This window comes from Danio rerio, chromosome 25 (assembly GCF_052040795.2).
Source record: "Danio rerio strain M-AB ecotype USA chromosome 25, GRCz13ab, whole genome shotgun sequence".
NCBI classification, from domain to species: Eukaryota; Metazoa; Chordata; class Actinopteri; order Cypriniformes; family Danionidae; genus Danio; species Danio rerio.
This window is the reverse complement of record NC_141045.1, coordinates 28,890,796-28,916,064: the sequence shown is the minus strand read 5'-3', so window position 1 is coordinate 28,916,064 and position 25,269 is coordinate 28,890,796. Positions and strand designations below refer to the sequence as shown.

The 25,269-nt window shown below is 38.8% G+C and overlaps 1 protein-coding gene across 2 annotated transcripts; it reads right to left on the bottom strand.

Annotated features, from left to right (window-relative positions):
* Positions 1–12,682: 12,682 nt before the first annotated feature.
* LOC147837847 (uncharacterized) lies at positions 12,683–19,720 on the bottom strand. 2 transcript variants are annotated; one of them, XR_015526559.1, is made up of 4 exons: positions 18,840–19,720; positions 14,848–14,988; positions 13,163–13,236; positions 12,683–13,093 (listed from the first exon to the last, which is right to left on the bottom strand). XR_015526559.1 is itself a non-coding variant. In XM_087312400.1 (4 exons), exon 1 carries the CDS (start codon positions 17,832–17,834, stop codon positions 17,388–17,390), a length of 447 nt encoding a protein of 148 aa, XP_087168526.1. In that variant the 5' UTR covers positions 17,835–19,720; the 3' UTR covers positions 12,683–13,093; positions 13,163–13,236; positions 14,848–14,988; positions 17,354–17,387. The 2 variants fall into 2 exon arrangements, 1 of the variants encoding a protein (XP_087168526.1); XM_087312400.1 differs by having other exon boundaries at positions 17,354–19,720.
* Between the last annotated feature and the right edge of the window lie 5,549 nt (positions 19,721–25,269).

The following is a 25,269-nucleotide window of genomic DNA, read 5'->3' as shown; positions in this document are numbered from 1 at the left end:
ATTGTTTATTTATTTTTGTTTTTGTCCAGTTTGCAGAATACATCCTTAAAGAGAAGGAAATTGACTTCTGCAGTGCACCACAAGAAGTAAAACGACTCCGTTTAGAGATTGCATCAACACTTCTTGACCAATCTGGTATGTTTTTATTTGTTTTTAACTTGAAATTTTTCAATGCGTTTATGCATTTTCAGTACTAATTTAAAATTCACAAAAGAAAAATTAAACAGTTCATTTTATCTCATAGATGATCTAAGTGACCTGTGTCACTTTTGTGGGGAGGCAGAGACATTTGATGAATCTGAGAATGTTCTCTGGGTAACAATATTTGTCTTTTTTTTTTTTTGGTAAATGCGTTGTAAGCAAGTTTTATTTATTTATTTTTTAATCATAGCATATGATTGAATAACACGAACATTTTGCTTACAACATTGCTTCCCTTTTTATTATGAGGCAGATGTATTATTAATACCGCCTCTCTATTTTTAGATTTTCTGTGACCAATGTGTGCGATGGTTCCACATGGCCTGCGTTAATAATCCTGCAACAGAAGGAGACTACAAATGCTTTTCCTGTTAATAAAAAAAAAAATTAAATGTAAAAACATTTATTTTCTTGTTTATCTCTTTGGAAATTGCTATAGTGTACCTGCTGTAAATTTGTCTCTAAAATGTAAACTGTGTATGGCAAACATGCTGTCTAAAATAAAATTCCGCTTAAGGAATAAGGAAAAACCTTCTAGATTACGTTGAGAAACTTCATTTTCAGATTCGCGAAAAATACCTACTTTGAATACCTACTGGAAAATGACCAGCCAAGTCCAGCTAAAACCAGCTTGACCAGCCTGGTTAAAGCTGGATATAGCTGGTTTTGGCTGGACTCCCAGCTTGGCTTGGCTGGTCAAGCTGGTTTTAGCTGGTCATCTCCCAGTCTGACCTGCTAAGACCAGGCTGGAAATGGCTGGAAGTGGCCAAAACCCCTCTAAAACCAGCCTGGTCGACCAGCTAAAACCAGCCAACCAGCCTAGGCTGGTTTAAGCTGGATTTTTCAGCAGGGGTGCTAATGATTGTTCACAGCTGTTCCAACTTTAGCTAATGACTAATTATCCTATCAGACAGTCCTTATGTAAAAGGGGCGCTCAGGGGTAGGCCCTCGACCCCTAAGACTAACCCAAAGATGGTCTCCCCAATGGTAAGTATCCAACTTAATGGACAGTGACAAGCAGAGTCTAATCACGGTTCAAATCTCAATTTTATTTCTTACATTTACTATTTAAAACATTAAGCTCAACATCACAATAAAAATGTTTCCTTAATTAAACAGTGTTCCTAGTAACAAAAACACCAGTTAAGGACACCTTCCCAACTCTGAATTCATAAGCGCTTAAAGCATCATCCCCACAAATGGAAAGGTAGATGGACCAATGTGTAGCCGGTATCACTCTAGAACACCATACATTTAGCCAAAAAAAGGGAAATATAGACACAAAAAAATCATAATAGAGACAAGATCAATACAATACCCCAAAAATCCATACAACCATAAGCCCACCCACAAATGGCATAAACCGAATCAATAAAGCTAATTAGGTGGTTATTCTAGAAAAACAACTACAAAAAAGAAAATACATAGCAATAAAAAAACAAACAATATCAATACAAATAACCGGAAGACTATACCAATATAAATCCCACCCGCAATCGACAAAAATGAAATTGGTAATCAGTTGTTATTCTTGGTTATTCAATGTGTCCCACTCCAGCATATAATAAAACCCAAATAGGAACCACTATATAGGACCCCTAGACGTTGAAAACGAAATCATGAACCCCAAACAAAAATCAAAATATAATAAATCATATACACCACAAACCACACAATACAAAATATCATAGTCACACCACCCTTGGTTCCGATTGGGCAATACTAAGCAAGTAAGTTAATGTCACATCATCACTACAATCATAACAACGACACCAACTTCTAGAAATAATAATAATAAACTAATAATAATGACAACAGCAACCAAAGCAACACATACAAAAAAGAAAAACAAAATGGAATAACACTTTGTACAAAATCACATCACTCAAAGCAAATAACCATCACACTAGACTAAGATGGTTTCCGACGGCAACACTCGTAGATGTTTTGAGGACCTATATGAATCATACAGAGGCAGCGCGCATGAATGAGGCAGCGCACATGAATTGGCCAAGGAGGATATGGAGTCCGAAGCGCTTGCGTCTGATGTCCACACACGCACGCGTAGGAATGCCGTTCAGAATAGGGACAGATGCCACTTAAATTACAGCAAAGCAGCAGCTAGCAGACTCTGCAAAACAACAACATTCCTTAAAACTCTTTTCCCTTTTTTTTCTTTACGTTTACTCTAACACAAAAACTTACCTTTGGAATAAGCTCTACATTACGCACATAAATCGGCCGCACATAATCAGGTTAATTTCAGACTGCCACCACTATCCTTAAAAGAAAAATACACTCATGTAAACTTAATAATCCATTCCATCTTACTCACAGTTTCCAACATGCTCTACTCACTGGAGGGCTAGTGGAGAGACTCCCATCAACAGGTCCAAACAACAAAATGCCAACCGGAGACGAAGCGCGCACCTGCTCATATAAAGCCTTGACGTGATTAGCACGCAACGCATGCACCTAAGGGGTCCACCTACCACAATCTACCCCCAGCTTTTCAATCATTGTCCCAATGATTTAGCTATAACCAAGGGCGAAAAGTCCTACCATTCTCTTGCTCCGAGGGATTCTCAGCCTGTACCATTAAACTAGCCGATACATTACCAGTCACTGCTTTGGGCAAATGATAACGGTTAGAATGCTTCCCTGCAGTCACTCTATTTGATCTCCGTTAACTCCCCATCCCTTCAACAGAGGGCTCCCCAACTGGTACGTTATGTACTGGGGCCAAGGAGGAAACCTCACTAGATGTTTTATCTTGGCCTATTAGCAACAAATCATCTTCCGAAGAAGTAGGTCCCAGAGTTTTAATTACAACCGCTACAGAATCGTCAGCACACTCGCATTGCCCAGAATCCTGATCTAGTAACCCTAAATCAATGTGGTTAGTCGGTTGTACAGTGGTAGGTGCCAACTTTAATAGGGACCTATGTACATGTTTAATCCGGGAAGGCTCTTCTAAGGGAGAAATGCTGTACACCTGCCCTCCATACCGCGGAGCCCTCACTATCTTATACAATGTGGTCGACCAGTGGTTTTGAATTTTATTTCGACCCCGAACTCCACTTTCACGCAGCTGCACAATATGGTTCTCCATCAAAGGTTGACCCTTCACTGTCTGATCGTACAGCGTCTTCCTATAATCTGCTGCTGCGTCCAGTCGGGCTTTCACTCTTCCATATGTGTCTCTTAACCCTTCTTGATGCTTTGCCACCCAATCTTCCACACTACCCATAACCGGTTCTTCAACCGCAGCAAACAGAAAATCTACCGGCAACCGAGGGTTCTGGCTAAACATTAAAAAATGAGGAGACTCCCCAGTTGAATGGTGGCAAGTGGTATTATAAGTAAACACCACCTGTGCCAAGTGCGAGGTCCAAGAACGTTTCTGTTCAGGTGGAAGGGAACGGAGCAGATCATGCAGTGTGCGATTGAACCGTTCACACTGTCCATTCCCTTGTGGATGATATGGGGTCGTGTGCGTCTTCTGGATTCCATAAAGTTGACATAATTGAGCAATCACCGCACTTTCAAAATTCCGCCCCTGGTCAGAGTGAATCCTAGCCGGCACACCCAGTTTATAAAACCATTCTTGGACCAAAACACTAGCCACCGTGGTCGCCCGCTGATCCCTTGTTGGCACGGCCAAAGTGTATTTAGAAAATACATCCGTCATAATTAAAACATGCTCACGCCCATCACTAGATGGTTCTAATAACGTGAAATCAACCGCCAATATCTGATTGGGCTTGGATGCCAACAAATGGCCCATGGGGGCACGTTCTGGTGGCTTACTAGACTTTGAAATGGCACACTGCCAACAATTCTGGCAGCGTTCCTGCACGTATGCACTCATACTTGGCCAACAACACCTCCCGCAAATCAAGTCATAGGTTCGATCTCTGCCCTGATGACCATGCCCATCATGCAGCTGCTGAAATACCTCATCCCACAAAACCTCTGGTAGTACCAATTGATCTATCTCCTCCCCCCCGTCAGGGAGCTTAAGTTGCCGATACAACAACCCTCCATTTAAAGCCAATCTTCCCCATTGTCGTAAAAGCTCCAACTCAAACTTTGACATTAACTGTCGCTCCACCTTTGAGGGATACTTCTTCATAGAAAAGAACCTGAGAAATGGCCCCACTGTTGGATCACTTGCCTGCATTTGCTGTAGTTGTGCTCTGGAATAAAGTGGGAAGACAGTAATAGCATGTTGCTCTGCTCCTACCAAATCACCTTTTTCCCTCTGACAATTGTCAGCTGTGCGAAGCCTCTCAGGTAGTGGTGTACCCGACAATGGTTTCGACCTCCCAGAGGAGTACTGTCTTGACAAGGAATCAGCATTTCCATTTACACGGCCAGGGCAATACTTTATCTCATAATCAAAAATCTCCAACTGGGACACCCAACGTTGTTCGGTTGCACCTAACTTGGCGGTACTCAAATAGCTCAATGGATTATTGTCAGTATAAGCTGTGTAGTTATGGCCCAAGAGATAATCCTTGAACTTTTCTGCCATTGCCCATTTTAGGGCAAGAAGTTCTAACTTCATAGAGCTATAGTTATCCATATTCCTTTCTGTTGGCCTAAGCCCTCGACTAGCATAGGCCACTGGCCACAACTTACCACCCTGCTCCTGGCTAAGCACTGCACCTAACCCTAAATGGCTAGCATTCACATCAAGCACGAATGGCTTAGAAAAATCAGCATATGCCAAGACAGGGGCAGTTACCAACTTATTTTTAAGACTCTGGAACCCCTCTTCACACTCTGGGGTCCAGCAACTCTCCATTGATCTACCTGACCCCCTTCTTTTCTTTGTGCCAATCAATTCTGCTACCAAGCGATGGAGAGGGGCAGCCAACTTTGCAAACCCCTCTACAAATCGACGATAGTAGCTTGCAAACCCTAGAAATGATATTAAATCTGCAACAGTGTTCGGCCGCTTCCATTCTGCCACTGTGCTTATTTTACCTGGGTCAGTAGAGACACCCTCCCTCGAAACAACATGCCCCAAGTAATGTACTTCTTGACAGAAAAAACAGCATTTATCCAATTTTGCTTTAAAGCCCTCTTGTTGCAGACGGCCAAACACCAACTCCAGCCGTTCCAGGTGTTGGGAGACGGTGGACGAAAAAATAATAATAACGTCCAGGTACAACAACAATGTTTGGAACCGTTGATCCCCAAACATCCGCTCCATCAACCTTTGGAACGTGCTTGGGGCATTGCACAGCCCGAAGGGCATCCGATTAAATTCAAACAGCCCAAAGAGTGTGCAAAGGGCCGTCTTGCTCTTATCCTGCTCTGCCACTGGAACTTGATTGTATCCACTTACCAAGTCTAAAGTAGAGAACCACTGTGCTCCAGAAAGGGCGTCCAGAGTCTCTTCTATGCGAGGTAAGGGAAATGCATCCTTTCTTGTTTTCTGATTTAACTGCCGATAGTCCACACACAATCGTATCTTACTGTCTTTTTTCTTGACCACCACTATTGGGGAAGCAAATGGACTACTACTTTCCCGAACCACTTGACTTGCAAGCAGTTGTTGAACATGCTCTTTAACAGCAGCATAATCAGAGGGTGGAATAACCTAAATCACACTCGTTACTTGAAAAGACAGATCTAAACCTAGTCAACAGATCCCTTACCTGACTCTTTTCCTCTAGGGAAAGATGCTCTAATTCTAATCCCTTAATTGCCTTACTCACCTCATCAATTTCCCCAACTTGTGACGAGACTGTGGCGCACAATTCCGGAGCTAAACCTGGACAAGAAACAATAATATCCCCTGGCCAATTAACCGGCTGAGCTGGACACAACCTTCCCACCACTACTCGTGGTTGCAACAGAACATCATGCTCACTAATATTGACCAGAGGAATTTTTGCAATGCTCGCTTGCACTGAAACCAGTGATATGGAGGCCAATACACGCGATGGAAGTGGGTTCCCCTCATCTAAAGGCTCAAAAAGGGCCATAGACAAGGCCCCACAATTTGCAGTACATGTAACCAAAAACTGTAAGGAATTGGCTGGAATACGAACAGCTCGCCTCCCCCTCACACGAACCAGTCCACCGATAAATTCTGACCTTCCCGAACCCTCAGCTTGGCAGTACTGCATTGACATCTGCCATGCTGGGGCTTCCTTAACTATGAGGAGATCGAACAACTCTGTCCCATGTTGATTAAACAGCTCTCGGAAGCACTCTCCTATCACATTCATTCCCAATAAGCCTGGCAGCCCTGAAGTTGTGAGGCCCTAAACAGGGTCCTTCACGATCAAGACCCCTTTCTTATGCATGACTCTACCCAATATAACAAAATCCAACTCAAGATATCCTACAAACAGAAAAACTGAACCATTAGCAGCACGAAGCTGCAACCACCCACAATTATTTAACCTTTCCTTACCCCAAGGCTCAAAATGTGCTAGGAAGAAACTCTCCGTGATCATTGTTACAATAGAGCCAGTGTCCAATAATCATGGAACATTAACCCCACCCATGTTAACCATAACCGAAGGGCACTTACCCAAAAGGGTAGAAGGCGATTCATTAAGGGGGGCAAGAACTGCAGAGCCTGGTCCTACCCCTTCTGAACTGCGGCTCGTCAGTGCAGAGGGTTGTAGTTTTCCGCCTGTCCATCACGTAGTCAAGTACATTACTACATACGCGGGCCTGTTGGTCTTTGGGGTAAAGCTGCGCTGACTTACAATTCCGAGCAATATGCCCAGGCTGATTAAAACGCCTACAAATAATAGGTCCTTGCCGTCTAGCATAACCGCCTCCCTGTTGGGACTGGAGTTGCTGTAAACTTTGAGTAAGTAAATTAAGTTGTTCTTGCTGGGCTCTCATCATTTTTTTTTCTCCATTAACTCTGAGGTGTTAACATTAAGTGACTCAGAGGAAACCATCTGTCCCTCTACCCTATACTGAAGCGCAGAGGAAACTGGGACAGAATTACTTCTCTTCCTCATCTCATAGTGAAATCCCTCTTCCACCCACCTAATGGCTTCTTTTCGAATATCCAAAAGAGTGGACGTAGGATTTAATCTAACATGCCGTTTAAGTTCCCGTCTCAACCCACTATCAAGCACATGTTCTACAAACTGGTCTCAAAGTAGGAAGTCCGAATTAGGTATACCCCCTGGAGCCTGTTGGACTACCTTCTCCATTAGGGCAAACAGAGCATGTGAATACTCTTGTAGGGATTCCCCCTCTAGCTGTCTCCGAGCAAAAAAACTTTGCTGTAAAGCAATATAGGACTGTGGATATCCATAAAGTTCTTGTAAAATCAAAAAGATTTGCTCTGGGGTTTCCCTATCCTTCTGGGCTCTATACTTAATTTCATTCTTAGCAGGAGCCCCCAAATGATCAATCACAAACAAAACCTGCTCAGCTGAAGGCAAATGTCGACCCTTTAAGCCTGGATCACCTCCACCCATTCAAATACACTGTCTTCACCCCTTCCACTAAAAACACGACACTTCCGTTCCCTAGGAACGTAGACTATCCGTTCAACTATAAGACTAGGGGCAGGAATGCTACTCACAGTCGATGAAGCTCTGGCTGCTGCAGCTTGACTCGACTGTTGTTGATGCAACCGCTCATTCTCTCCCCTCAGTGACTCCACCTGCTGTCGCAACTCCTCCAATTCCTTCTCCATACTTAGCGTTTACCACTAAGTAAAAGAAGAGAAGAACAGAAAACACAAACCCCTACAATCACACAACTGAACTCACCAACTGCCAACTGCTGCTTCGCTGTAAAACAACGAGATAAGAAAATAAGATACAACACACAATAACAATACCACACCACGAACAATATGCAACGAAAACTGGTAGGAGAGAAAAAGAAAAAAAAATCCAAAATCTAACCCACAATATGATATTCTCTGCTTGTCACAGTACCCTGCCAACTACGCCAATTGTAAAAGGGGCGCTCAGGCGTAGGCCCTCGACCCCTAAGACTAACCCAAAGATGGTCTCCCCAATGGTAAGTATCCAACTTAATGGACAGTGAAAAGCAGAGTCTAATCACGGTTCAAGCAAATCTCAATATTATTTCTTACATTTACTATTTAAAACATTGAGCTCAACATCACAATAAAATGTTTCCTTAATTAAACAGTGTTCCTAGTAACAAAAACACCAGTTAAGGACACCTTCCCAACTCTGAATTCATAAGCGCTTAAAGCATCATCCCCACAAATGGACAGGTAGATGGATCAATGTGTAGCTGGTATCACTCTAGAACACCATACATTTAGCCAAAAAAAAGGGAAATATAGACACAAAAAATCATAATAAAGACAAGATCAATACAATACCCCAAAAATCCATACAACCATAAGCCCACCCACAAATGGCATAAACCGAATCAATAAAGCTAATTAGGTGGTTATTCTAGAAAAAACAACCACAAAAAAGAAAATACATAGCAATAAAAAAACAAACAATATCAATACAAATACCAGGAAGACTATACCAATATAAATCCCACCCGCAATCAACAAAAATGAAATTGGTAATCAGTTGTTATTTGTGGTTTTTCAATGTGTCCCACTCCAGCATATAATAAAACCCAAATAGGAACCACTATGTAGGACCCCTAGACATTGAAAACGAAATCATGAACCCCAAACAAAAATCAAAATATAATAAATCATATACACCACAAACCACACAATTCAAAATATCACAGTCACACCACCCTTGGTTCCGATTGGGCAATACTAAGCAAGTAAGTTAATGTCACATCATCACTACAATCATAACAACGACACCAACTTCTAGAAATAATAATAATAAGCTAATAATAATGACAACAGCAACCAAAGCAACACATACAAAAAAAGAAAAACAAAATGGAATAACACTTCGTACAAAATCACATCACTCAAAGCAAATAACCAACACACTAGACTAAGATGGTTTCCGACGGCAACACTCGTAGATGGTTTGAGGACCTGTATGAATCATACAGAGGCAGCGCGCATGAATGAGGCAGCGCACATGAATGAGGCAGCGCACATGAATTGGCCAAGGAGGATATGGAGTCCGAAGCGCTTGCGTCTGATGTCCACACACGCACGCGTAGGAATGCCGTTAAGAATAGGGCCAGATGTCACTTAAATCACAGCAAAGCAGCTAGCAGACTCTGCAAAACAACAACATTCCTTAAAACTCTTTTCGCTTTTTTTCTTTACGTTTACTCTAACACACAAAACTTACCTTTGGAATAAGCTCTACATTACGCACATAAATTGGCCGCACATAATCAGGTTAATTTCAGACTGCCACCACTATCCTTAAAAGAAAAATACACTCATGTAACCTTAATAATCCATTCCATCTTACTCACGGTTTCCAACATGCTCTACTCACTGGAGGGCTAGTGGCAGAGCCGGCCCAAGGCATAAGCGAACTAAGCGGCTGCTTAGGGCCCCGTGGCCACCAGTGCAACTTGTGCTCAAACTTTTTAACTCCGCCAAAATATATAAAGGTATCAATATGGCATGAACATTTAATTAGAAGGGCCTTGCGTTTATTTGACTCTTACATACCTTGTCAAAGTCTTGTAGAAGGTATTTTGGCAAAAAAAATATTAGGGGAATTAAAAAACTTAAATAGATGAGTAAATAACTAACTAATGTTCTCCACTGGGGAAAACATAGGTGCTCAGAGGAGTCTGTGCTCACCTCTCAGAGCATTCTGATCAGTTGAAAAAATAGTGGGAATACATTTTTTTTTTAATTAAAATAAAACCAGGGCTAAGCATGAAATGTTCCATGTTTACATAAAATAGTTGCTCAAGTTGTAATAAGTGTTTTAAGTTTACAGAAAATTAGAAAGCAATAAAATACTATTTTGGCAGTTTTTTTCTTAAATGCATATTTCACTAAATTGAGATTCTGCTGCTGTGATAGAGATGTGCTCTCTTCAGTCATAAACTCCTCTCAGCACATCAGCATTTTTAAGCTTGTTTGACAGATGTGCACTTGTTTTACATTGCTGCAATTCTATAAATGCGTGTTTGTAAAAGAAATTCATCATAATTTTTGATGCATTTTCCCCCTTCATTTACCAAAATTGTGATATATTGTGGCTGGTTTTCTTGTGATCTATCAATATATCGCAGAATCATTGATATCGTGATTGAAGCAGCAGTGCCCGGAACAGCAGCAAAATGCATTTTTAATGAACGGTGGCGATTAAAAAAAAAACCTTCTGATTTATACAATTGACAGTTGGTAAATACACTGCAAAAATGATTTTTTTATGAGGATATTTAGTCAAAATAATGTGAATTTTTCATTAAAAAAAGCTCAGTCTGCCAATTAGGGTAAATAAAAATATTGTTTTAGGTTTAAAATAAGATTATTTTACTTATCTCATTGGCAGAATAATTTGTTTTACAAAAAAATTCATTAATTTAGAATTATTTCTGAAAACTGAACAATTTTGGTACATATTTATTAATTTGATTGATATGCGAGTATGTCTAAAAAAATGCTTCCTGATTTAATTTGATTTTAATTTAAATAGATGTTTTAAGTTATTTGAACTACAAAATACAATATGATTTTTTTTTCAGTGTTATCATTTATATCCAATTTTAAAAAATGTATCTTTATTGTCACTATGTTTGACTGTTTGGTAGCGTCTTGAATAATAATAAAAATCAGTATGTTATTGGCTACTTCCAGCTGCTTTTGTTTTTGCCAGCCCATATTAATGTTTTGTATCTATTTATTTAGATTTGGGCAAGTAGTCATAAAAAGTTGGATCAATAGGAAGTTGTTTCTGCAGAATAATATTTAGAATTGTCTTAAAACATATATTTTATGATGTAAGCAACACAGCTACAGCGAATAAAATCGATAATGTGTGTTTTAAATTTACAGTGTGCGAATTATCAAGGATTGACGATAATTTGTCATATTGTTTGCACCAAGGGGGCCCCAAATAAAATCCTGCTTAGGGCCCCCTGAAGGCTTGGGCCGGCCCTGCCCTGCTGTATGGTGATGAGACCCAAAGGTTATGTTTATATGATTATTTACTTTTTTAAGGAACTAAATTAATATATAATTCCTAAAAAACATTGGCACGGCACTGCCTTAAAATAGCCACAATCAGGGATGGACTGGGTTGGGCTTTTGTCTACCTGAGATCGCTCTAAGATTTCAGTCAGTTGAATGAGTTTAGAGGAGTGATGGTGTGTGTGTGTGTGTGTGTGTGCGTATGTGTGTGTGTGATCTTGTTGACTGTTGTGTGTTCAGCTAGAACCAGAGGGATTGGGTTCTGTCAGGAGCGCTGGGTCTCTCTCTGGTCCTCTCCTTCATTCTGGTTCCTCTTCAGTTCAGTGTTTTCACCTGAGCTGAGCTTAGAGCAGTTTTACTACCTGCTCTACAAAAAAGTGTGTTCATGACTTTACATGAAAAGTAGAATAATACAACAAGAAAATATAAGAGCATCAAGTAGCATAACGAGCTGTTTTTAACCTCTAGAAATTGATGTGAACCAGATCGGAAGTCTCCAGCCAAACAGATTCCAATGGCGGCGCCCGCTCATACTTGAAGACGAGCAGTAAAACTATTCATAGTTCATTGATTCTGTCTTTTTCATTTAATTTCTGTGATCCATGCACACTTTTGTCATTTGATAAAGGAATCTCAACTCTTTGTACTCCTTTAACCCAAAACATTAGTTTCCGGTGTTTTATTTTTAAATTTCTTCTTAATTTTACATTTGTTTGATTTCATATTTTGGTTTGATGTTACATTTAATGGTGCTGATAATGAATGGACGTCATTTATAATAACGATCCCATTTAAACACAGTTGTGGCAAAAGAAATAGGAGACATATGACTCAGTTTCTCTGAAATGTATGGGTTTAAGTAAAATGTTCATATGCATTTTATTCTATCATGGACTGATAACATCTCTTCAACATTTCAAGTAAAAATATTGTGGTTTAGAGCATTTCTTCAGAAAATGGCAGCTGCCATAAAAACTCGCTGTGACTGAAAACTCCTCTAAAGCTAAAACATTAGTACTGTGTCGAGTAAAATGAGCATGTCTGAAAACTTGATACTATCTAGTTATTTTAGTCAAAAAAGAGAGAGAAATGTTTAAACGTCATTTCTATATTTAGGAAATGTCACCAGTAATTGACAAAAAAAAAAAAAAAAAAACTAATTACTAATTACCAGAGAAATGTACAAAATCTAAAATGAGTCAAATCTCTGATTTTAACAGGATCAGTTGATTATTTTTGAAGGAAACCCCATCTATTAAGCTAACTTAATGAAGAAATAACAAAGCTTTTTTAACATTATATTACAATATTTAACAGCTTGGAATGAGTATATTTTCCCCTTTTCTTCTTTTTTTGTCAAAGAACACTTTAAAATGAACAGTTTATTTAAGAAGGATACTTTACATTGAACAAAAGTGGGGATAAAATCATTTATTATGTCTTACATTTTTAATGCCCGTAAATGCAGTTCTTCCGAAACTTCAAGTCATCAAGGAAGTTGAAAAAACTCCTCCCTGTAAGTCTGTTCACTTTGCCCTTCACCAGGACGTAGATGTCTGTCTGAAGGGCTGAAATCCCACCTGAAAGAAGCAGAGGAACAGGATGCTAAAACATTTAGAAATAGAAACGAATATGTGGTATCAGAAAGCTTTCAGAAAATGAGCAACTGTGATCATTGTCATGTGTTTTGTATCTGCTGTGTAGTCTGTTGTCCAGCGGAGGGTTCCAGCAACTGTGGGATGGTTTCTGAAGGTTTGTCTGTCCAATTCAGGATGGCCAGCCATTTTGGATCAAACTCAAGCTTCTCCTAGAAGGTTCCTCCACAATCTGCAATGACAAAACAACTGAATCTACTTCTGGATCTCATTACCATGCTGGAAGATGCGGGATCATTACCTTCAGAATGAAGACATTGGTCAACTTAGAGAAACTTGCTGATCTTCGGGGCAGAGTTTTTCATTTTTCTTAACCTGAAGGGACAAACATGTTGTTATTCATTTTAAACTGATATCTGCATTTTATTTTGAGCCTTTTTCACACAGTTCATGTCTGAAACCTGTAACTGCAAGAGATATAGATACAAACTCGTGTTCACACTGACGTCGATGTATAATAATGACAGCATGCAAGCCGTTCGCAAGTAAATTGTCCACTTTTTGTTTAAAATTACTTTCTCATGACACTAAATTTCAAATATGGATGAAAAAAATGTTCTGTGGGCATACGTTGTAGCAGATATAGTGTGCACTCACCGGCCACTTTATTAGGTACACCTGTCCAACTGCTTGTTTCTAATCAGCCAATCACATGGCAGCATTTCAAAGCATGTAGACATGGTCAAGACGATCTACTGCAGTTCAAACCGAGCATCAGAATGGGAAGGAAAGGTAATTTAAGTGACTCTATACGTGGCATGATTGTTGTGCCAGACGAGCTGGTCTGAGTATTTCAGAAGCTGCTGATCTACTGAGGTTTTCACGCACAACCATCTCTAGAGTTTAGAGAGAATGGTCTGAAGAAGAGAAAATATCCAGTGAGTGGCAGTTCTGTGGGTGCAAATGCCTTGTTGATGCCAGAGGTCAGAGGAGAATGGCCAGACTGGCTCCAGTTGATAGAAAGGCAACAGTAACTCAAATAACCACTCGTTACAGCCGAGGTGTGCAGAAGAGCATCTCTAAACACACAACAAGTCCAACCTTAAGGCGGATGGACTACAGCAGCAGAAGACCACACCAGGTGCCACTCCTGTCAGCTGAGAACAGGAAATTGAGGCTACAATTCGCACAGGCTCACCAACATTGGACAAAAGGAGATTAAAAAAATGTTGCCTGGTCTGAGTCTCAATTTCTGCTGCGACATTCGAATGGTAGGGTCAGAATTTGGCATCAAGAACATGAAAGCATGGATCTGTCCTGCCTTGTATCAACGGTTCTGGCTGGTGGTGGTGTTGGTTTAATAGTGTGGGGGATCATTTCTTGGCATACTTTGGACCCGTTAGTACCAATTGAGCATCATATCAACAATCGACAAATCTGCAGCAACTGCGTGATGCTATCATGTCAATATGGACCAAAATCTCTGAAGAATATTTCCAGTACCTTGTAGAATAGATGCCACGAAGGCTTAAGGCAGTTCTGAAGGCAAAAGTGGGTCCAACCCGGTACTAGTAGGGTGTACCTAATAAAGTGGCCAGTGAGTTTATGTTACAATTAATATGTGCACAACTTTATATATTATATATGTATTTTCAGCACATTTCGAAAGATAAAAGTTGTAATAACTCTTTTCTAATAACTGATTTCTATGATCGTTGCCCTGATGACAGCACATAAAATTTTACTACATACTTTTAATGAATAAGACTTTACCCAGAATAAAATATATTATAGAAAATACTGTGAAAAATTCCTTTTTTCTGTTTGGGAAAAATATGAAAAAGAAAACAAATTTACAAGAGGGCTAATAACTTTGACTACATACTACAATGAATGCCATGTAGTGTGTGAAACAGGCCTAATCTAAAGGCAACCAAAAGCCTTTTATTTGTCAAAAGCACAGAGTTACGGTGAATGAGGACCCACCTGGTGCTGCATCAGAGTTGAGTCGAGTGCAGGTGAGCAGAGATCCAGTATCTGGACTGCAGGTGCTCTAGACACTCAGCAGCAGCAGCAGCAGGGCTTCCTAAAGTACTGGTCTCCACTTCCTGTCTGAGGAGCTCCTTCCTGTTGGGGGAAAAGTAATCCGTTACAATCTAAAGTCACTTAAAAAGGTAGCTCAACGTGTTACTTAGTTACTATTTAAGGAAATAAATGTGAACGTTTGTGTTATTTACTTTTTTATTTAGAGTATGGGCTTATAAAGGCCTCTGCTTATTTGCAGTTATTAATCATCTAAACTTATTTTTTTTTTATTTATGGGATTAATTCAGTCTACTTTTACTCCCCTTTATTAATCAAAAGTTTAGACACTTCACTGGTCATCATTACTGATCTGTGTGCGCCAGCTACTGGGAGAGAATGATTTAGCATTTTTATTCTGCAAAGTGTTTATAATGCCAAGCCAAGATTTGTTTCTAATTATGCATTTAATTCCTACTTTGAAATAATAAATCGACTTTAAATAAACAACGACTCAAGCTAGCTAATGGCCACTGTGTGGATCACTGTTACTGCAGTGGTTGCCAATAATAATTTTTTTTTTTTGCTATTGTTTCTAGCTTAATAAAGAAAAAACAAATTTGATTTCAGAATCGAATGAAATTGCTTATATTTATTGCTGAATAACAATGTCAGTTTTCTATTGGCCTCAAGGCAAAGTGAATGATTTCAGATTCTCTGCACATTTTTGCAGTTTATTTACTTAAAAATGAGGACTGGATGCTCAAAAATGTCACTCATTAAATCAATAACTAAACTATCAGAGATTATAAATATAAGAAACTAGTTATTTTTCACTTTTAAGAGTATAAGAGTAGGCACTAAAGCCCAACCCCATTTCAAAATGTCTGGCCTCGCTCCTCATTAATAGTAGTAGTAATACAGTAGGCTATGAGTAATCTCTGGGTCAATACCAATTCTTTAATGAAAACTCTGAACTCAGATCTTATGCTCATGGCTACTAAGAGGTTTGAGAATACATCATTAAACCCTACCTTAATAGCCTCAAAAGAACTTTAGTGTGTCTACTTTCTGAACGAATCCCTGTTTTAAACAGCCCAGACAGCGCTGGCTTTACATCTTTGTTGAATGATTCAGTTGTTTGAGCGAATCCTCTCACTGGTTAGACATTACTACACCTGCTGGAAGATTTAGATTCTTATTTTGAGGATTATTTTCATTTTTAATCAAAATCACACTTTTTCATATTAAAATGCAAATTTTAAAGTGCAATAAACTCTATTCTTTGAAATAAAGGGAGAGTTCACACACAAAATAATGTCGTCATCATTTACACACTTTTGTGCCATTTAAATCTGTATCAATTTCTCTGTATTGTAGACTAGTTTTGGTAAATGTTTACTTACTTCTTTTCACATTTAACACAATAATGAACTGAAATCTTCTATCGGTTGTAATTTCTGAGTCAACTTTAAACATTGAAATAGAATTTTTGCAATAATTTGCATGAATTTAACTCAGGAACACCAATAATGACTTTTTAAGTGGTCACTTGTTCACTTGTCTTCAGCGCCGTAAGTATTACATGTTTGATGACACAATCTATTCATTTCATTCATGTGTTTTAGGAAACTCGCCTATTTCAAGACACGGATAAGAGTTTCTTTAACAAAATTATTAAAAATATTCCTAAATTAAGGTCATTAATAAATATTTTGCCAATAAACATTTAATTTTAACCGTCTGCAAGATTTATTCTATTTTTTAGTTTTAGTTTTTTATGTGTGTGTATGTGTGTGTGTGTGTATGTGTGTGTGTGTGTGTGTGTGTGTGTGTGTGTTTGTGTGTGTGGTGTGAGTGTGTGTGTGTGGTGTGTGTGTGGTGTATGTGTGTGTATGTGTGTGTGTGTGTGTGTGTGTGTGTGTGTGTGTTGTGGTGTGGTGTGTGTGTGTGTGTTGTGTGTGCGTGTGTGTGTGTGTGGTGTGGTGACAGGGGACATCTTCTATCTGGAGCATCAGGTCAATCTTCTGCTGTCCAGAATCAGGTGGTTTGTCTTGGTCAGGCATCTCAGCTGAGACCTGTCCACTATGGGTGACCCTACCGGTAGCTGTGAAGTACCAGTGGCGTAGCTCTCAGCATCACTGATGCACACAAGCCCTCACAGCACGTCAAGCTGCAAACCATGTGAGGGACCCTAACCTACCCTAACCCAACAGCCAACACTAACAACCCTAACAACAACCACTAATGTGCCAAAAACAACTCAGAGGAGACCAGCAACACGCAAGAAACCGCCTAGAAAACCTCACTAACCGCATGCCAACATCCAAAAGAACCCAAGAGCCGAATATGAGCAGCACGGACAATCACCAAAACATCCAGCAATGTGATAAACTTGAATGAAAAGTTCAATTTGATTAATTGAAAACTTATTCTATAACTATATACAATATATACAGTATGTACATACGTGCCCATGATCCTTCATCTGGCACTAGGATGGCTCAGTGCCTGGGCCTCTTCCTCCGGGGCTCCTTGGGCAGTGGCTCCTTGCTAATGTCCACCTTGATCTGAGGGGGGACGCTGGACTCGGACCTGATCTCCGTGATGAGCACACGTCCATCAGGCTGTTCGGTCTCCAGCAGCGCAGGCCGGCCCAGCTTCTCCCACAGCCGCTGCTTTACCTCCAATCCTTTCTGAAGGGTGTATCGGCCAGCAGGCTTCTTCACTGTGGAGTCCATCACACTGCGGTAGATGCCCTGGTATTCCTCCACACTCCGGCCGTGGATGGACAGCGGCTCTTCCTGCAGACACTCACCCACTGGCGGGACTGGGGCTGCGGGACGAAGGGCAGGAAGGACAGCCGTGTTCTTGAGGTGACGCTCCAGCAAGAAGTCCCTGAGGTGTCCGGGGAGAGTCCTGGTCCTCTGTGAGCGTCGCAGCGTCATCATCAACAACTCCAAAACAACTTTCCAAACTGATGTAACTCAGCCAAGGGGAGATTTGCTCAGAGTTGTGCAGCGGGATGATCAGAATCGATCACTCTATAGACAGTAGCGTGGATTTGTAAACCAACTAGTGTTGCCGTGGTGACAGAATGACGAGGGTCATTTAAATGTACACAATTTCACCCTTAAGTCAATTAGAGCAGCAGGAGCTGTATGTACACTACAGTTTTTTGTCAAATGTTATTAAACACAGAACAGCTCTTAATAAATATTAGGTATAATAATAGAGGGCCCATATACCCAGATAAATAAATAATGTCCCCGTTTTTCTTTATTATTTTCATCTTTGAACTTGAACATCGCGTCATACGTTTCCACGTCAGAACTCTGGTCACGTGTTTTAATTTATTGCAGTATAACAAAAATACAACGAGGCACAGTTCGACCATTTTCATCTACATTTACAGAACAGAGCACAAATACTAATCAAACCAATAATATAATAATAAAAATAAATAAAAACATAGAATAGACAAACAAACACAGACAAGGAATGACTCTACAGGCTCTTCTGTCCATTTAATTTGTTTCAATAAACTAAACAGTCTTCTTCCTTATGTTGATTGATTTTAAAACAACTATAAAGATTTACTGTGGTTTTGTTTTAAGACACTTTGCAGTTATTAATAAAATTTCACCTAAATGATGCATTACTAATTGAATAACATCTTCTCCTGATTAAACAAGGAAAATAACATTTATAGAAAATAGAGGGGCGGCGACAGCTGTACAAGCTTTCTGCACATATCATAATTTCAAATTTAGATCTTTTTAAGACCATTACATATTAAATTTAAGACTTGAATCACAAGATCAAAAACACGCAAACACATAAAGAGAAAACACAAACATCACAAAATTAGTGGCAAAATAAACTGAACAGTGCTGAAGACAGGTTGGATGCATCATTGAACTACCGGAAAACAAACAAACAAACAAACATCTTACGGCTGATTTATACTTTCGCCTGGCACCGCATCGCGCAGCTCTGCTGACTAATCACACACCCCAAATGGACAAGGCTCCTGAAAACGACAAGTCAGACAGATACACTGAGAAGTAGGAAGTTTCCAGAACTATACATCACATCATTAATATAGTTCAAGATTTTTTAAACAAACTATTTCTCATGATTTTTTTAATAATGATTATAAAGATTTTTATAACCATTCAAGATTTTTAAAATGAAATGCATCATTCACTTTTGTTCATATCTCTGACAGTTTTACCAATTAAAGTTAAGTATTAATAACTACAGAAAATGGGTTGCTCTACAATTTTTTGCCAAAATTTTGCCATGGCCTTTTTTTTGGTTTTAACAAACTTATCCCTCAAGTTTTTCTAAACTTTTATAAAAACATTCCTCCTTTCCCACTGCTGTTGCTGTCACGTTATGTGGACATTGGAAAAATAAGACCTGTGCAAAAATATTTAACCTAGAACAGCAAATTTAAGAGTTTTTAAGGCCTAAAATTTCGATTTTTACATTTTTAGACTTTTTAGGACCCCGCAGAAACCCTGCTGCAGAGCCGGCCCAAGGCATAAGCGAACTTAGCGGCTGCTTAGGGCCCCGTGGCCACCAGTGCAACTTGTGCTCAAACTTTTTAACTCCGCCAAAATATATAAAGGTATCAATATGGCATGAACCTTTAATTAGAAGGGCCTTGCGTTTATTTGACTCTTACATACCTTGTCAAAGTCTTGTAGAAGGTATTTTGGCAAAAAAAATATTAGGGGAATTAAAAAACTTAAATAGATGAGTAAATAACTAACTAATGTTCTCCACTGGTGAAAACATAGGTGCTCAGAGGAGTCTGTGCTCACCTCTCAGAGCATTCTGATCAGTTGAAAAAATAGTGGGAATACATTTTTTTTATTATTAAAAATAAACCAGGGCTAAGCATGAAATGTTCCATGTTTACATAAAATAGTTGCTCAAGTTGTAATAAGTGTTTTAAGTTTACAGAAAATTAGAAAGCAATAAAATACTATTTTGGCAGTTTTTTTCTTAAATGCATATTTCACTAAATTGAGATTCTGCTGCTGTGATAGAGATGTGCTCTCTTCAGTCATAAACTTCTCTCTGCACATCAGCATTTTTAAGCTTGTTTGACAGATGTGCACTTGTTTTACATTGCTGCAATTCTACAAATGCGTGTTTGTAAAAGAAATTCATCACAATTTTTGATGCATTTTCCCCCTTCATTTACCAAAATTGTGATATATTGTGGCTGGTTTTCTTGTGATCTATCAATATATCGCAGAATCATTGATATCGTGATTGAAGCAGCAGTGCCCGGAACAGCAGCAAAATGCATTTTTAATGAACGTGGCGATAAAAAAAAACCCTTCTGATTTATACAATTGACAGTTGGTAAATACACTGCAAAAATGATTTTCTTTCTTATAGTTTTTGTGTGATTTTTAGTCCAAATATCTAAAAATTCTTAAACCAATAAGCATTTTTTAGAAGGATATTTAGTCAAAATAATGTGAATTTTTCATTAAAAAAAGCTCAGTCTGCCAATTAGGGTAAATAAAAATATTGTTTTAGGTTTAAAATAAGATTATTTTACTTATCTCATTGGCAGAATAATTTGTTTTACAAAAAAATTCATTTAATTTAGAATTATTTCTGAAAACTGAACAATTTTGGTACATATTTATTAATTTGATTGATATGCGATTATGTCTAAAAAAAATGCTTCCTGATTTAATTTGATTTTAATTTAAATAGATGTTTTAAGTTATTTGAACTACAAAATACAATATGATTTTTTTTTCAGTGTTATCATTTATATCCAATTTAAAAAAATGTATCTTTATTGTTACTATGTTTGACTGTTTGGCAGCGTCTTGAATAATAATAAAAATCAGTATGTTATTGGCTACTTCCAGCTGCTTTTGTTTCTGCCAGCCCATATTAATGTTTTGTATCTATTTATTTAGATTTGGGCAAGTAGTCATAAAAAGTTGGATCAATAGGAAGTTGTTTCTGCAGAATAATATTTAAAATTGTCTTAAAACATATATTTTATGATGTAAGCAACACAGCTACAGCGAATAAAATCGATAATGTGTGTTTTAAATTTACAGTGTGCGAATTATCAAGGATTGACGATAATTTGTCATATTGTTTGCACCAAGGGGGCCCCAAATAAAATCCTGCTTAGGGCCCCCTGAAGGCTTGGGCCGGCCCTGGCTAGTGGAGAGACTCCCATCAACAGGACCAAACAACAAAATGCCAACCGAAGATGGAGAGCGCACCTGCTCATATAAAGCCTTGACTTGATTAGCATGCAATGCACGCACCTAAAGGGTCCACCTACCACACTTAACTCACTAAATAACCAGACTTTTCTCATCTCAATATTTTCGTCTTGAAGAAACCACAAACCACAAACACTACAAGCTTCAGCCTACAAGCTTCAGCAACAACAACTACTATTACTACCATTTCAAACAACTCTAACAATTTCATCAACAGCTTAAACAACAACACCAAAACTTTCCACTTCAAAGTGCCTCCACAACGCATCTGCTGTGTCTTCAACCTTATTCCCCAGCAAGATATCAGCCAAAACTCCAAAGCTATAGCAATAAAACTGAACTCTCACCTTCTCCTTGCAGTACACATGCGATCCATCATTTAACAGCTTGTTTGCAGGGATATGTTCAGCAGAGTAGCAGCTCTAGTCATATACAATGGCTGTTTCTCAATATGCGTTCTTCAGCGGTCTTGCGTCCTTGTGTTCTCGTGCAACGTCATTATCAGCTGCCTAAGTTCAGTTCCAATACTCAAGACTGCAAGAACAGAGGACGCGTGAAACTTCCCGGATGTGATCTTGATATCGAGGACGCACTGATGCAGACCTGAGCACCGAACTCGCTCTGGAATTCCCAGAAGTCATTGCGACTGGAGGTGGGAAGCGCAGCATTTTATTTAGATTTATTATTAAAGTTCAGAGATGTAATTTATTTACCTCAGGAGTTTCCCTAAATGAAACGGTGAAAGTAAACATTAACATGAACAGCTTAATAAAGGAATAAACACATTAAGGGTGTTTGTTTGCTGAAATTCGTATTAAGCTTTGTTTTATTTATATTTTGCAGAGTATATTTATAATGTTTTTATGCAAAGTAGATATTTTGAAGAGGGGAAAAACAAATCGTTGTATGAAGGCTGTAATGTTTAAATAATTTCCATTTAAAAGGCGTGAAGGTCACGTGACCATCAGGAAGAACGCAGCATCTCATTTCTCAAAGGACGCATTCTCCGCCCTCGCGGTCTCCTGAGTTTGTTCTTCTGAGGACACCTGGCAAGACCGCTCTCCACAAGAACGCAAGTCCATTCTCTGCGTTCTTGGAATTGAGAAACAGCCAATGTTGATTTTGATCAACAAAATGGCCGCCAGGCTTTTTGCACCTTTTGCATGGCCTGACTAAAACTCCTAAGCCAATAGCTGTAAGGAGAAGCGTCACCATCCAATGAGTTCTAAATAACTGGAGATGGTCCCACCCTCTCTCTCGACTCTCTTGCTAAGACCTTATGAATGAATTTCGCCAGACACGCTTGTGAATTAAGTAAAGTTAAGATTACAACAAAATGTTATTCATAGATTAAAGTAAAGCCATTACTGACATTCCATTTACAGTTTTACTAAGTGGTGACATCGCTTTTAAGTCTTATAAAGTTTGATGTTGGCAATTAATATATATAATAAAAAAATAATAATAAAAAATAAATAAACAAATAATAATAATAATAATATGAATTAATTAATTAATTTATTTATTTATTTATAATAATAATTAAAAAAAATTCAATAGCCATTTAACTTCTGAAAAGATTATTACCCAACCAGTAAATATTAGCCAGCTATTGTAAAACATTATGCCATCAAGCACAGAAGTCCAATTGTAATACGCCAGTGACTCATGTGTTGATATACAAGATTATATAGCAAGTCAGTTGGATGTGGGGGAAAAAAAAATTCCCACTTGACTGTTATAAATAGAAGTTTAAACTTTACTTCACTATCACTTCACCTGCTCAGTCTTCAAGAGGTAACAGTTTTCCAGGAGTACCAGACAAGCCACACCCCATATCCTCAGCTCTCCATCCTTCTGCCATGCCGTGGGGGGACAAACGCCCACCCCTTTCCATCCTTACACATCTTGTCAACGAAGCTATCGGGCCATGCATTAACTAAGGTGCTACCATTTACAGTCGCCCATGCCCTTTTTAAGGGCACGAGCATGACTCTGCCATTTCCTCCTATTTTCCCTCAAAGTAGCCTCTTAGCTACCTTTCATATTCTCTTCTCTCAAGTGCGAGCTATACTGCGCTTCCCCCTCATCCCCTGCCCTCCTCGCACCATCTGACTAGCAGGTAAAAATTCACAAAATTCACTCTATAGCCACCTAGACTCTTGTTCACCCCACTTAAACAACAGTAACGCATATCTGGCGAATCCTATAGAGACTGTGTCTGTTCCTCGTATTATTAGATTAAGAAATAAACGTACTGTGTGCTCCAGGAAAAATCTAGTAAGAATCAAACCAGAAAAACCAGTAGAAAGTGAAAATACAAATTTCGTAAAACTTGGTCTCCTAAACATCAGGTCACTTGCACCTAAAGCACTTATCATTAATGAAATAATAACAGAAAACAATCTTAATGCACTCTGTCTCACTGAAACCTGGCTGAAACAAAATGACTATATTAGCTTAAATGAAGCAACTCCTCCAGGATTCTTATATAAACATGAGGCTCGTCAAACTGGTCGTGGTGGTGGAGTTGCATCAATCTTTAGTGATTTCCTTAATATTAAACAGAGAAACGGACTTATGTTTAGCTCCTTTGAAGTATTATCGCTTAATGTTCAGCTTCCAGATACTATACAAAAACCTATGTTATCTCTCGCTTTAATCACCATATATAGACCCCCAGGACCCTATGTCAAATTTCTAAAAGAATTTTCTGATTTTATTTCTGACTTACTAGTCAAAACTGATAAAATGCTAATTGTAGGTGACTTTAACATCCACATAGATGACGCTAATGATACATTAGGGCTCGCGTTTATGGATTTAATACACTCACTTGGGATAAAGCAAAACGTTGTGGGTCCAACCCATCGCTTAAAGCATACATTAGATCTAATTCTGTCTTATAGAATCGAGGTTATTGACGTAGACATTATACCACAAAGTGATGATATTACAGATCACTACCTCTTACTATATAAGCTATGTTTACCTGAAATCAGCAAACCCGCTCCAATACTCCGCCCTAGTAGAACTATTGTTCCGTCAACTAAAGATGAATTTATAAATAACTTACCTGATCTCTCTCTATTTCGTAATGCACCCGCAAACTCAAATGATCTTGATGTAGTAACCAGCAGTATGGATGCCATCTTTACTAGCACACTAAATACTGTGGCACCCATCAAATTAAAAAAAGCTAGAGAGATTAAAACTATACCATGGTATAATAGTCATACTCGTGCGCTCAAAACAGCAACCCGCGCCCTGGAACGTAAATGGAAAAAAACTAATTTAGAGGTCTTTAGAATTGCGTACAAAGACAGTATGTCCAGCTATAGGAGGGCTCTAAAATCTGCCAGGACCGAGCACCTGCGCAAACTGATAGAAAATAATCATAACAATCCTAGATTTTTATTTAACACCATCTCTAAATTAGCAAATAATCGGTCATCCTTGGAACAAACTACTCCACCGCAAATTAGTAGTGATGATTTCATGAATTTTTTCAGTAATAAAATAGAAGGCTTTAGACAGAAAATAGGAGATGCCAAACTTTCTGCACCGGCTTATACTCCAAATCCTGTAAATATTTCATTAAATCATAATAATAACCTACACTGCTTCAAAATCATAGAACATGAAGAGTTAGTAAAAATTATAAATAGCTCTAAACCAGCTACGTGTATGCTGTACTCAATTCCAACAAAATTACTGAAAGAGCTGCTACCTGCTATAGGAGAACCTCTTCTTAACATTATCAACTCTTCTTTATCTATAGGCCATGTTCCAAACTCTTACAAGCTAGCTGTTATTAAGCCTATTATTAAGAAACCGCAACTAGACACCAACAACTTAGCTAACTATAGGCCTATTTCTAATCTTCCATTTATGTCTAAAATACTAGAAAAAGTTGTTTCCACTCAATTATGCTCTTATCTGCAGACGAACAATATTTTTGAAGTGTTTCAGTCAGGTTTCAGGGCTCACCACAGTACAGAAACCGCCTTAGTGAAAATAACCAACGATTTACTCTTAGCTGCTGACCGAGGGTGCGTCTCGCTATTAGTTTTACTCGATCTTAGTGCGGCATTTGATACTATTGACC

What these genes read in the sequence shown, in the direction of transcription:
- LOC147837847 (XM_087312400.1), bottom strand. Translation starts at nt 17,834, where the DNA reads ATGATGACGCTGCGACGCTCACAGAGGACCAGGACTCTCCCCGGACAC.